Source organism: Corylus avellana, chromosome ca2, assembly GCF_901000735.1.
Source record: "Corylus avellana chromosome ca2, CavTom2PMs-1.0".
Classification (NCBI taxonomy): domain Eukaryota; kingdom Viridiplantae; phylum Streptophyta; class Magnoliopsida; order Fagales; family Betulaceae; genus Corylus; species Corylus avellana.
Window position 1 is genome coordinate 39,551,426 of NC_081542.1, and position 15,525 is coordinate 39,566,950.

The 15,525-nt window shown below is 35.6% G+C and overlaps 1 protein-coding gene across 1 annotated transcript; it reads right to left on the reverse strand.

Annotated features, from left to right (window-relative positions):
* Nucleotides 1-789: 789 nt before the first annotated feature.
* Nucleotides 790-6,709, reverse strand: LOC132169756 (GDSL esterase/lipase At1g28580-like). The gene is made up of 5 exons (XM_059580738.1): nucleotides 6,457-6,709; nucleotides 6,148-6,363; nucleotides 2,694-2,842; nucleotides 2,015-2,291; nucleotides 790-1,007 (listed from the first exon to the last, which is right to left on the reverse strand). The coding sequence occupies exons 1-5, from the start codon at nucleotides 6,707-6,709 to the stop codon at nucleotides 790-792; spliced, it is 1,113 nt and encodes a 370-aa protein (XP_059436721.1).
* Between the last annotated feature and the right edge of the window lie 8,816 nt (nucleotides 6,710-15,525).

The following is a 15,525-nucleotide window of genomic DNA, read 5'->3' on the forward strand; positions in this document are numbered from 1 at the left end:
ATATAAATATGGTAACTTTTGATGGGGGTTGGGAATGGGGCGTTAACCCCATATAATAATTAAAAAAAAAGTTATTTTCAAATGGTAGTTCAATCGATCAGGAGCTATGCTTTATGAAATGAAAGTTATTAGTTTGAATCTTCCTTCCAATATTTTCATTCTCAACATATTAAAAATAAATAAATAAAATAAAGGAGTGATGCTTTGGTTACCAACCAACACTTCAAAAGATGAGGCAACCCGATCGCGAGTTTTCGGTTGTTTCCTAAATTGAATTAGTCTTTCTTCACACATGCATTCGGCTCAGCAAATATTTAGCTAAAGAATCACTTCTTTTTTTTTTAGCTATCTAATTTTTCAAAACAACTATATCCGACTTAGCATTTTAGATATTTATTTTCACTTTATCATTTCAAATTTCTTTATCTATTTTCCTTATAACCAAAGAAGAGAGAACAAGGTCTATATTTTTATTTTTTATTTTTTTATACTATTAATATAGTTAATGATTTGTTGAACATTGTATGTAGCAGTTCAACAAATCTTTAGCCATTTTGGTGAGTTGAATTTGAAGTCTTCCGAGAAATTTTTGCTACTAGACTAGCCAAAATAGCTTTTTGACTATTTAATTTGTTTTAACTCATAATTTTTTATGCCAACAACCATAGAAAGGAATACAAAGGAATACATAAAATGTTTAGATGCAACCAATATTGCTTATTTACTCGTGTAGTAATTATAGGAATGTATATCCAGCAGCCACTTTTTGGGAAATAATGCACAATTGTACTAACTTGATGAATGATATTGTATATATGTTTCTTCAAGAATAGCGTTGGCTATCAATCTATATGCGGCTTCTGTTAAGTGTATGCCATCCCAGCTAACATACTGTGAAGGATCATCACAAGCACGAATTAATGGACTTTGGCCACATTCTGCTGATGCGTTGTAATTGTATGGCCCTCCTCCTCCGCAACATGCTGTACGTGTTCCTCCGGTGAACCCTGCGATGGACATGTAGCTGGTAATAATTAGTATCGAAGCTTTTTGATATTATAGAATATATTTCAATGCTTTCGCAATTATCTTCGTAAATTTTAAAAACTCTTAATTTAGTAAGTATATCCAAATATCATCTATACCATTTGGGATTAAGGTTAAAGGTCTCTTTGGGATTGCATTTATGTACCTCAAAAGTGTGTTTAACACCCTAAAAGCTCATTTGAAAAAAAAAAAAATCGTTTGGTAAAAAAAATTCAAAGCACTTTTGAATGTCAAAAAGCCTAAAAATTGCCAAAACACACTTTTGACAAAAGCTTACAAATGAAGTTTTTGCGCAAAAGCGTTTTTTTACTTAGAAGTTCCATTTCTCAAATTCAATCACAAGCATGCCCTAAATAATATGAGTATAAGTGAAATGTCCCTTTACAAAAAAAAACTTATTAATTAAAAATTCTAAGATAAAATGGAACCTCAATCCGACACTAAATTTTTACTTTGACCTTTTTTTTTAAACAGAAGTATTTTTAGTATTTTGGCATTATTTGTTAGGATTTAATAGAAAATTCAAATAAATTGGTAACATTGCAAATTTTTTAAAGTTGTATGCACTAAATTGAGAGATTTTTAATAAGTCTAGGAAGATGATTGCAAAAGTACTTTTAAAAGTTCAAGAGAGTTAAGTGAAATTTTTTCTTTCTTTTTTCTATTCTTTTCTTTTCGAACTCTCATTTTAAGACTTCTAAGCTCTTCTCAATCACAATAAATATATATAAGAACTCCCCCAATTTTATATACAAATGTGATGTTATAAACTTATATATAGGACGTTTTAAAGTGAGAAATGTAATCGACTTTATATGTGTACGTTCCATTTTTCTCGTTACTAAGTAACTTATACAATTTCAAGCTATGTGGGCGAAAAAAGTGCAAAATAACTCAAATTATTATTATTATTATTAATAATAATAAGAATAACACAAATTAATTATTAGGAAAGTATTGTAGTTACCATATTGGGTTGGGGATCGATAAAAACGCATCGCAGCATTGTAATAATTGGCATAGATGATATTGGTATGAGGATAGAGTGCTTGAATCCTAGTTAGTTCTTTTTGAAGCTCCTCATTGTGGTACTCAGCAAACTTGTTTAACCACGTCAGACAGCCTGTTTCTGGGTCATATTCTTCCTTATCTGCAGTCTCATAATATGTTAGGTAGGCTGCAGAGCATCCAATTGGTAGGTTCCCGGGCACCATCACAGTCACTGCCCCTAGATCAATCAACTCCTGCAACCCAATGTTTAGATCATGATCATGATCCAATAATTAGTTGGGATCGAAAGATGTTTCCGTGAAAGTGTGCCTTAATTGTCACCATGTTTGTCACGCTAAGTGCACCTAAAAGTTAATCAGCTAATCTAATTGGCACATCCACAACCACAAGTACTAGTCCTTCGGGATTATGCACATGCATGCCCATACATACGGGGCGTAATTATATGGGAAGTCATAGGTAAAAAGTGAAAGAATAAATTTTATGAGTTAAGAAATAGAAAAAGAAAATCAATGAAATGAGAATATTTTATGGAGTATTTTTCTGCACTTGCATTCGTTCTTTACTAGTACAGAAAATCTAAGTTTGATACCAAGTTTTCTAAAAGTAAATCTAGCTATTCAATGAATTGTTACCTTAATGGCAGAAGCGATTGCTTTAATCACTAGTGGCACGAATGTTTGAATCTCTTCTATGTTTCTTAGCATAAAGAATGGATAATTGTAGTCGTTGCCTCCGATCTCTCCCATGAGAAATAGAGATCTTTCAAATGTCTCATTGCATTCTGTAAATCATCAGCACGTACATTATAAACAATATAACTAATTAATTCCTTACAATAACCATGCATTTCATATGCAAAAACAAAATAATAATAATAATAATAATATTTTGTTCCTGTAAATTTACCTCATTAATTTTAACAAATTACAACTCATACTCTATTTTGAAGTTTAGGTTTCAGTTTGCCCCCTCATTTAAAAAAAAAAAAAAAAAAAGTTTTTATGTGATGAAAAATACGAAAAACACTTCACATGCACTTGTAACATATGAGATTACCCAATAAAAAATAAAAAATAAAAAATAAAAAATAAAAAAGCTCTTAATTAGAAATAATAACGTACATTTTGTTTTTTGGCAGAATATGAACCCTTATGTTATTTGCTTTTAATCAGATAATTTTTGTTAAAAAAAAAAAACAGAGGGGTTGAGATCAGATCTGGGGGCATGATATGCTTTGTTAAAATCCAGAGGATCTATTTTCCATATCTGACATTTGCAAAATTTATCTAGAAATAAATAACAAAGATTTCTCTACAATTTCTTTTTAATTAAATTTTCCACACTTTTTTTTTTTTAACAAGATTTCAACCTTTATTGATAGACAAACAAACAATCAAACATGGATTAATTTCTCCCCGCTGACAATACCATAGATACATGTTGGGATTTCTCTAATCTAAACTATATCTATGAGTCTATGACACACTTAATGGCCTCACGAGCCAACTAATGAGCGGCTTAATTGGTGTCCTGTTTTACTTGATTTATTCTGCATGAACGAAAATGATGAATTCCCGCTTTGATTCCATCCACAGTGTGACCAAATTTACACTAATTTTTGCTCTCAACGTTAACAACATTGACAACCTGTAGGGCATCTCCTTCCAAAATTAAATCAAGAAAATTTATCTCCTGTCCAAATTCCACGGCATATAGAGCTGTTGAAGCTTCATCCACAACAAGTTCTACTAAGATATTCTCTGTAAAACATCGTGCAGCCAGAACTTCGACTTCGAAATCCCGTGCTATGAGTCCAACTCCAATATGCCCATAACATTTATCCACAACTACATCCCAGTTAAGTTTAATCATACGTATGGGAGGTTGTTTCTATAAATCATTCACTTATATATTAACTCTCTGAAAATCTTCAAGAGAATGAGTTGCTTCGCAGAAAACTTGATTAGGATGAATGGAATTCCCCCCATGCACCATGAAATTTCTCCTAAACCATATTTTCCGCGCCGCCACAGCCAAAAGCTTAAGATCCTCGCATCGTCCCAACATCTCCTCAAACATGTGGTAAAAAGTGAGTCCCTCACAAGAACTTTTTTGGAACTTCTTTGTGCCATTCCCCCAGACATCTTGCGCAAAAGGGCTACTCCATTACTGTTTCATCTTCCTTAGTGCAGATAGGAACTGAGTATCGGAAACTACACCCATCTTAAATACATTTTGTTTCGAAGGTAAAAAGTTGTTGTACGATCTCCAAGTGAACATTTTAGCTGCATTTGAGGTTTTTAAATTTCAAATGGCCTTCCATAGTACTGTATCTCCCTCACATTGCTTGGACCCTTCACCTAACCTCAATGATTGTAATTCATTTTCCATATGATAGGCACTGTGAACCGAAGTCTCCATTAGTTGTGCCCTGCCATATTTACAAGTCCTTTGGTTGCAAGGAACTTAAAAGGAACTGACAAATGGTGCGTGCTTCCTCCTCTTTGAAGATTGGTCTTATTAAATCGGAATTCCATCACTTTGTATCTTTCTTCTTTTTGTTTTTTTGGGGGTGAGTAACCATCACTTTGTATCTTGGTTAGCAAGCTCGACAACCCTTGCCTCTTCCGCTAGTATTCTACGTTGAGATTGAATAGAAAAAAATATGGGGATAGGAATCCATTTATCACCCAAAATCCTTATGTCTTTTCCGTCACTCAATTGAAAGTACTATTAATCATCAAAGGGGTGGTTCAATGGCCCAAAGAAATCCCCAAAGTGATTAGATATATACTAGGACATGAGTTTGAATCTCCACAATGGAGAATCCCTACATATGCCTGATTAGTATTAGCCACCTTGGTTCCTATTAATGTCCTGGTAAAGATAGGTCATAGTATGGCTCAGTCGGACTTGAGGGAGCGCCTTCAGTTCACACTATCTAGGCCTCTCTTATGCTGTTACTAACAGGTAAGTGTTACTATGATCACGCATAAGTAGAATAGTCATAATTAATTTTCCATCCTACACTTACTATTTAAAAATAAAAATATGTATATATATAAAAGTACTATCACACCACCCATGTCAAAATCATTCAACAACCGTACCTTTATTTGTTTTATTTTTGGTTGACCCCGAGTTAACTTCGTTGAAATTAAAGTACAAAGATTGGTTGACCCCGAGCTAATTAACTTCGTTGAAATTAAAGTATATACAAAGAAGGCCCAACCGGCCAACCGCCATTCAAAAGCTCACAAGTCACAAACGACATGAAGAGTTTTTTGTTTTTTGTTTTTTTTTAATGATGATGTTCTTGGGTCCCCGTCACTAATCTCAGGCACGTGCTATAAATACTCTAGTATGCCTTCAAAGCATAGAGCATTTGTATTTGTTTAGATATTTAAAATTTAGAAAAAAATCTTCCCAAAAAGCCCACATTCAATTAATCATCTCCACTTTAAAATGGAGTTTGTATTGGGGAACACCTTAACTCTGAAAGTTCTTTTTACTCTAAAAAATTATTTCTCACTTTCATTTTTTTCTCTTCTTTCTAATGAAACAGATTAAAAAATATAAAAAATCAAATGTGAAGTACATTTAAAAAGTTTTTAACTAAAATAAAGTTGAAAAAACAAAAAGCCTATTAACTAAAATTTAGATTAAAATTTAAGAAGTGAGTGTGAATGTGAATGTGAATGTGAATACTCTCTGTCTCATCTATTATTAGTATTAAACAATAAAATATTGTATTTTATTGTGAATACTCTCTGTCTCTCTGTCTCATCTCCAGCTAACGCATCATCATATTATATTGACATATGAATGGCATGGCCGCATAAGTTTTCAATGATTGTGTTGGTAGTGGGTAAAATTATTTCAACTTACAACTGATTGATTATCAAACGGAACACATGCAAAACACATTCTTAAAAAACCCTAGCAATCGGCCCCATGATCAATTGTTTAATATTTTAATCACCTCCATGGAGCTGGTCACCTAACTTGGAATTAATTAAGCTAATTTTTTTTCAACCAAAAAAAAAGAAAGAAAAAGGAATGTAGAAGAAGAAGAAAGAAGCTTACTTGAAGAGGTGTTGCAGAGAGATGGAAGAATTTGCTTGAACCAATCCAACTGAACTCTTAGAGAGAAGTTTGTAGATACGTTATCAATTCCCCTTTCCTCAAAAAAAGATGCGTCCAATGCCGTTGCTCCCACAACAGCGAAATTCACACCCTCTTCAATGCTTGTAATATTAATCCCAAGATATGGTTGTACAAATGGGAGTCCAAGGGATTCAGCTGCCCATTGAAGGAGATATATAAAGAAGATGAACAATATTATATATCTGGTACGATATTGAAATGGAAGAAACCAGTTGCTTAAATACCTACCAATGAAATCTATGACTAGACGGCCATTGCAGCAGCGACCGGTGGGGTAGTGAAAGAAGGTCTCCCCGTACGGAGGGAAGAGAGACTGAAAAGACTGATTGATGAAGAATATGTTTCCGGTGTCCGTGAGTGAGTCTCCGAAGCTAAAGACCGATGTGTAGGACTGTCCAACCCCGCCCTTGAGGGTGGCTAATAAGAGGAAGAGTTTGATAAAAGGTAGTTTCGATGACAGAAGAGAGGAGCAAAAAGCCATGGCTCAATAGAAAGGAAGGAGGGAGGTGGATTGATGAGCGTGTTCAATGCATTTTAGGATTGGTTATTATAATGGCTTGACTTTGTTCCTTTCCACTGCTTTAAAAAAGTGAGAACCATTCCCCTACTTTTCCATTTTGGCTTAGAAAAAAATAAAAATAAAAAGTCAAAAAACTAATAGGACTCCAAATCACACCAATCGGGAATTAACATAGTGTTCAACAAATATATGCTGAAAGTAGAATCAATCAATCATTGACACATAGATTTGATTATAAAGAGAAAACTATTTAGAGAATTCTCTAAATGTAAAATCTCTCCAATGCAACTGAATCCAGAAAATCACTTCATAGTAGAATAACAAGAAATTACATAATGTCAAAGACTTACAAAACCTTTGGACTAGAAACTCCTGTGTACTAGACAAGCAACCCACTTATTTGCTACCGCAGTAGTTCCCCTAGAACCTCTGAACTGTTCCTTCTACTTTATCTCCCTTTACCGGAACTCCGATTAACTTCAATTGTTTCTAGCACCGTGGATGATCAATCATCCCTTACTCTAAGAGAGAGAATTAATGCTCTATAACAACGACTCCCTTAGTACAAATCTCACGAACTCCAGATGTAGAGTTCGTACACCTACAAATCTGTATGGTTTTGTATAAATAGACTACAGACACCTAGTCTAATGAGACTCAAACTCTATTCAAAATAGATTAAAGTTACACAAGGCGTCCAGATGAGGTACAGGCTTGTTCGGGCGGAACTAGGTTAAAACTACTAAACCATAGTTCTCTTGCACGGCTCGTCCGGACGGCTTGCAGACGAGACTTCAGACGAAGCTCTCTAGAATGTTGTTCGACTAGTCTCATCCGGACAGCTGCAGATGAAGCTCTCGGGAAGTCACTTTAGTCTTCACGTCCGGACGGCTTCAGAAGAAGTTACAGAAGAAGCTCTCTGGAATTCAGCTTCAGCCTTGTCGTCCGGACGCAATGCAGCTGAGGCTTCAGACGTAGCTCTTTGTGATTCTTCAGATTCACTTTTTAACTAGTCACACACTCAGGGGTGGAGGGAGGGTGGGTTGTCTAGTGACCCAAATAATTAACTAAGCTTAGGTCGCTTAGTTAGAGGGTTAATTTGAGTTTTTGGGTCATTGAGGACCGCTAAAAGGGCATTTTGAGAATTTAGAATTTCAGACCAAACGTACGCTAGGGTTGGTGGACGTACGCTCCTGTCATTAGTAGAGGAAGTACGCATGGGGACCACCATATGTATACTGCCAATAGTACACCATACTCTGCCAATAGTACACGGACGTACGCTGGGGACCACACGGATGTAAGCTACTTTTGGAGTACACCTTGGGTAATACCTGGATGTACGACGCAACCTTTGGACCGCTGTGTAAATAATACCGGAAGTATGCCCCAATAGTACCTGGATGTCCGCTACTTTTCAGAGAAGTTGTTAGCGCCCTCTGCTATAAATACCCCCTACCCCCCTCACTCTCACACATTCATTTATGCCCCTAGGCTCCGAGAACTCCGTGTGAGTGTGTTTTGTGAGATTTTGTTTGTTTTGGTGGAGAAGGAAATGAGATTCTTGAAGTTTCGCTTCAAGGAGGTAATATCTTTAAGCCTAGTTCGTTTCTTAGATGTTATGTTGTTTAATTGGTAGCTTAGTTGTTGCTTTTGAGTTTCTAGCTAGGTTAAGCTTTAATCTTGACGGTTTAGTAGTTCTTGATTTAACATGTTTTCTTATTCATGGAGGCATTATTTTGAGATAGGTAGACTTTGAGAGCCTTTTGGTAGCCTTGGAAGTCAATTTAGGAGGATAGGAGGACTAGTTAACAAAATGAGGTTCTACCTGAAATCCTTCGGAGTGGAAGTACGTCATCGAGCCGGGACGTACGGTCCAAAGCATTCCAAAGAACGCTATTTTGGTCGACTGTCTGATAGCTCCAGTTTTCTTGTTATAGGGTTGTTTTAGTGGAATTAGGACTAATAGAATGTTTTCCATAGATTTGGAGGACTCGAACTTGTTGGAGGATATTTGGAGGATTTAAACGACCCAGGTAAGTTTTAACTCATATAATGCTCGCTATTATTTTTCATGATTACACAACTATTTTGTATATCAAAACATGCATATTTGCGACTCTCACGATTTACACTTGTTGCACATGGACTCTAGCATTTTGAGAAAAACGTTGTGTTGAATATGTTAACAAAGTGAGACTTGTAAAAAGCATGAATGTAAAATACAGACAAGATAAGTTGCATCGTATGACATGGTACACCGATACGTATGGTATAATGGCCATGGGCTTACTATACATATTAGTTTTATGGTCAAATGTGTATATTGTTATGTGGGCTATGAATCCAATAGTTTTGTGACCAGGCGCAGCAATTCCCTAATGGTTGATCATTACAGAACGAACATCATTGCTGGTATGGGCCACCCGAGGTCGGACTTGGTCGTGCCACTAATGAAATGTATAGTAGCGTACAATACCGGTATTGTACTATAGGTCCCTCGGGACAACACTAATGTTGTGCAAATTTTAATATACCCGTAAGTGCACGAATCGTTTGCAATATAATGTTTTGCAAGTGCAAGGTCGAACCCACATGAAATTGTTTTTTGATGAACAAAATATATCTATACTAATTAAATCCTAACCTAGTTCAAAAAGGGTTTTGAAAATTAAAACACAAAACATAAATTAAATTAAATAAACAATAGATAAAGGTACTAAGGTTTGAGAATTCACACTCACGAAATCATAACAACATACTTCATGTTCATCAATATTAATCCGAAATTCTCACAATTAAAATCTTCGATATGTTTTACTATGCTTCAAAAGATTAATCAAAATCATCCCATGTATCAATTCATTACATAAATCAGAAAAGGAATCAAAATTTAATTGAAACACCAAATATATCCGAAGAACAAATCACAAGGGATATCCAATTTTTAGACAAATAAAGCCAACTAATCAATTATGTAGAATTATCTTAAATCATCAAATGTATCCTTGAATCACAACAAGATATCCAAGAATCACTCTACATATTGAAAATAAGTAAAACAATTGAATATTAAACTCAATAAAATCGGATAAATAAAGACTTACATAAAAGTAATGTTGTTCTTCATCGGTGAGGCCTCATCCCCAACCTTAGTTGGGAATTTAGCTCCATATGACTATGAAAACTAAAACCAAAACCTAAACCTAAAGAAAAACTAAACTAGAGAGAAAATATGTGAATTTTTTGTCACCAGACTTGTTTGCCTTTTTCTTAAATGCATAGAGGTTTATTTATAGGGTTTAGGAGAGTCATAGAAGCCTTAGTAATCCTAGAGAAATCGGAGGTCTATCTCCCAGCCCAAAAATAAGACTAAAACCCCAATTTGGCTTGGAAATGAGTCTTTGCTACATTCTGGCTACAGCTGTGATTAGAAATTCATACTTGAGATTTACAGAGATTCCAACTTGGAGGAGTTTGTCTAGAGTTTAGACAATTGGATAGATTTGTATAAAGGCCTTGTTTGGCATAGTTATGGGTATTTTGTATAAAGAAAAGTATTTTAACAGTATTATTTTGTATTGATAATTACAGTTTTTCCGTTGTGTGATATTATTTTAGTGTAACACTTGATTTATTTACAAGATAAAATAAGAGAAATATCGGGATGTTACAAGATATGTCCATATCTTGAATAGTCATCAGTAAAAGTGATAAAATATTCCATTCCTTTATGTGTTTTAGTTCTTAAAAGTCCACATATATTTGAATGAATAACTTCCAATAATTCTAATGATTTCCAATGTTTTGACAATGACGTGTTAGTCATTCTCCTTTTAATACATGATTCACATATATTAAAATTCTCAGAAATGATTTTTGGTAATAATCCACTCTTGCTCATACGGATTAATTTATCCTTATTTATGTGACTTAATCTTAAATGCCATAAGAAAGAACTATCAATTGACACATTTAAAAAATCAGATATAGAATTTTTATTATCAACTTTTATAAAGTATACATTATCTACTTTAGTACATTTTACTAATATATTCCCTCAGCTAATGTAGACTACAACTTTATACTATATCCTTTGTCATCTAATATGGGTACAAATATTATATTTCTACGGATACTAGGTACATACAAGACATTGTATAATACAATAATGGACCTATTAACAGAAATCTTACATTTTCTTTCTCCTAAGACATCACTGTAAGTATTGTTGCCCATGTAGACTTTATGTTCACTGACGGGTTTTTCCTTGAAATCAATAAAAAAATTCGCGACTTCTAGTGATGTGTCTAGTAGCTACAGAATCTATCCGCTAGGAATTTGTAGTCGGTTCTGCCATCAGTACTTTAGTAATTGTCATAGCTATTTCTTTCTGTTTCTTGCTCCCATTGTTCTTCGAACAGTTAGCTTTAAAATGTCCAGTCTTTCCACATCTATAGCATGCTCTCTTTTTTTTTAAGTTGCTTTTCGGTTTTCCCTTCCATCTTCGTTTGAATTTCTTCGGTTTTCCATGGAATGTGGGCGCATGCGAGTTTTGTGCAATTGCACTGCCAGCAGTAGATTTGTAGCTGTCCCTTCTATTCGTCTTCTCTTTATTCTCTCTTCTTCTAACACAAGTAACACTAGTAGAGATATCATGGAAATTTCTTTACCACTATGTGTCAAAGAAGTTACGACATGTTCCCAAGATAGAGGAAGACTATTACGTATGGTTGTAACTTGCATTTTGTCTGACACTGGATGACCTGCATTTGATAATTCTTTTGCAACAAGTTCTATTTGATTAACATAATCACCTACATAATCATTTTCTTTCATACGAGCATTGTTATATTTATTAAATAACAATTGTGTGTGTGTGTCAGATCTAGGTCCATACTTTTGATCTAAAGCTTCCATCATACTTTTTGCTGTTTCATGTTCTTCAAAAAAAAAATGAATGATATTATCCTTCTTGCTGTGAATAAGGGTAGCTCTTGCCATAAAATCATCTTCTAACCATTTTTCTTGTTTCTTGACAATCTATGCATCATTTTCACCATCTAATTTTGGTTTAACAGAATTTAGAGTGTATAATATTTTCTAATGCGTCAGTACATAAGAAAGTTTCCGTTTTCATTCTAAAATTGATGTCGTTAAGGTTTACAACCTTAGAGGCATCTACACCGCTTTTTATAGCCATTTTAAAATGTGGATTGTATACCATAAATGTAATAAAAGTTAATTATTACAATTTCTTACTATTGTATCTGTAGAAAAATTACAACAATAAATAAATATGTGGTTCTAAATTATACACACCAAATAATAAAATAAGATAGCTGAGAAATCAGTTGTCTAGAGGATAAATGAGACCAGCCTTGTAATTGTTCAAATAGTCTCGATAATATGTTTGATCTCCAATTTAAAGGGTCCACATTTAATTAGTCTCGATAATATGCTTGGCTCAAAAAGACAACTTACAAAGGTGGCGGCGCGTGGTGACTCCTCGGTGCGCGTGCTTCAACTGGTTCGACAGATCGGTAGCCTCCAATCACGAATCTGAGATTTGTTTTTGAAAATAGCTGACAAGGGCGGCGCGTGGTGGCCGGCAACAGTGCGTGCGACGGTGAGAATTTCCACATAAAGTTGTGGCGGAGCGTGGAGTCTCTTGGTGGCACGTACTTTCTTTAGGCCAGTAGATCGGTAGCCTCCGATCTGGATTTTGGCAGTATTTTTCTGAAAACAGCCGACTGAGGCGATGCGTGAACAGTGACACAAACTTCGACGGAGCGTGAAAGCGCGTTGAACTTCAAAACGACGATCTGAGAACTCCACAAGATAGATCAGACCTTTTTCAGTCTGTTGGTATAATATTTATACCAAAACAAGATCGAAAAAGCCTTTGAATTGCGTGGAGAACGTACTGACTTCCTACTTCTCTAAACAAGGCCAAAACCTGGCTCTGATACCATATTAAAATAAACTATGAAATATAGGGATAAAACTGAATACTATATTTCTGTGTGAATTGAATTATATACAGAAAGGCCTATTTACAGTTAAATAAGGCCAGATAAAATAGAAAATACAATCACAGAATTAATGTACAATATTGCAGAATAATATCAATATATAAATACAGGAAAAATATATCAAATCAGCAATTATGGTGAATATCAAAATATATTCTGAATATATTCTAATAGACCTGTTCACTCCATATAGGAACAGTGTATCGATTTGTGTCCAAAGGCCACGGATCCGTTGGGTGTTGTGCAATTGTTCGAACAATCCTTAAAGGATGTAGACCCTTTAAATGTCGGTCACTTGTAATCTCCGATTAAGCCAAATCAGGAATAGTAAATTCAACTTCCTTGTGTTGTGTAGGAGACAACGAACAAGGTCGAACGAATGGTTGATGGACATCTTGATTGTCTTGATGCGAAGATTCTCCTTTTTCCCAATGTTTTTTTCTGATTTTTGCTGTGAAAATTTTTTTTGTAGAAACATTTTACCTTCTTCCCCTTCCAATTATCATTCCACTAGTTTTGGAATCCTTTGAATCGAGGATGAAATGAGCCAGAAGGATCGAAAAGAGTGAAAGGGCCTTGATTTGGGTGGTTTAGATGGACCGAGCAGTTCAGGTGAACCGGGTGGTTTGGAGGAATTGGGTTAAATGGGAGGGTCTGGCGAAACGGGTAGGATCTCACGAAACTGGGCGAGTTGACCCACGGTTTCGCTCGCCACGTGGCACAGCCTAGTGGCTACAGAATAGTGCGCGAGTCTCCTTCCGGGTCAGCACTTGGATTGGTTGCACAATCTAGTTGGATAATCTTGATGGGTTCCGGATCCGGGTCAGCAACCAGGTCGGATGAAATGGAGGCTTGGGCCTTGAGCTTTTGGGCTTGGGCTTAGGCTCTGAGAATAAATTTACGGGCCATGTGCTTCCACTTTGGTCTGGCTCGAGTTGGAGCAGATTCTGGATTGGATCCCAAAACGACGTTGTGCAGCTTTTTCCTTCCACCTTCTAGGGTTCATGGACCGACACCATTTAGTGGTGAAACAGTGTCGCTTTGCATATGTGAAGGAAAGGGTGCAGCAGCTTTTGAAACGGCATCATTCATTTTGGTTGCAAAATGACACCGTTTCTAGAAGGGCTTTGAGGCGCCTTCTAGGAGGGACGCAAAATGGCGTCGTTTCCAAAAGGGCCAAAAGGCGCCTTCTGGAATTGATGTTGTATGGCGCCGTTCCACTTGGGTGAAATGGCGTTGTCTGAATAGGGGCTCCAATCTTCATGATTTTTGCTCCAGGGGTTGAATTCAACCCATTTTTTGTCCAAAATAGTGTCGTTTTGGTCAAAATTTGGGTTGTCTTCAACCTCTGTTCCAGAATCAGAATTTATATACGAAAAAAGGGAAGAAAAACCTGAAATTTTCGAGTGTTCTTTGTCTTTTTCTGAAATTGGCGAAATTTCCTTGCTTTTTGGGGATGATTCTTCAACATGCTCAAAACCCAATGGAGGAGTCGTTTCCTTCTTGCAGAGAAATTTTTTCTCAGATTATGTTGGTGGAGACTCCATATAAGTATTCCAGTAATTTTTCTCCAATAAATAATGTCTTTGCAAAACTTTAACATTGCCTGAATATTGAAAACCTCCCAATGTAATAGTAAGGGGTTTCACGTTTGAATTGCCAAGCATTTGTTAAAGATTGTAGAAAGCTATTGTTGATGCCAAGCCCACTACTTGTTTATTGATGGTTTGGATGATCTATCGTATGAAAGTTTGATGATCTTTAGATTGTGTGGATTCTTCTGCAGATTGTTCTTCAATTTTTTGTTTCCCTTTGTCCATTGTTTCTAGAGCTCTGATACCATTGTTGGAGATATATGAGGATCTTACACAGAAGGATTTTGTCTCGTAAGAGTAGAAATCCTATAGAGGACTAAGAGAAGGGAGAAAAACATTATAGGAAAAATGCATATCAGACATATAACTTGTTAATTTGAAGTGCTTCTCGGAAATCTTTTTTTTAACCCACCTCTCCCGTGAAGTTTTCCCACCGCCTTGTGCGGCTTTTTTGGGTAGAAGGGATGTGCTTTGCTTATTCCCACCTTCCCTCTTCCTCTCCACCTTGTGCGGTGTTTTTTCCTCTCCTTTCCACCTCTTCCCTATGAGGTTTTCCCACTGCCTAGTGTGGCTTTTCTAGGGAGAAGGGATGGGCTTTGCTTTCTCCCTCCTCCCATTTTCCTCTCTGCCTTGTGTTTTCCTCCTCCTTTCTGCCTCTTCCCCCTCCTTTGTTCTCGTTGTTGCTTTGTTGTTTAGAAGATAGCTTGTTAATTTATCATGGACCATGGTATACATACATAAAAATGATTACGTTTCTCACTTTCAAACGTCAATGACCTCAGTGTCGTTATTAGTACTATAAAAAAATTTTAGGTTATCAATGACAACAACAAAATGTCGTTGGGGATGAGAAGTTTTTAGCAACGACATTTCAGTCATTGCGACTAAAGTGGTCACTAAAGACCAAAATTCTCTCTCTTGTGGGAATTATAATATTTATCTTGAGAAGAATATATAAGTCTTAAAGTGAGTTCGCAAAGAAAAAAGAAAATAAAGAAAATAATTTATTAATATAAGTTCAGACACAGACTTCCTTGATCAGAATGGATTAGAATAATTTATTCAACCCACTTTAAATGAAAACTTTGTTATATCAGGTCCTAAATTAATTAATTTTTTGGGTTTAAGAATTATTGCTAATTAGAAA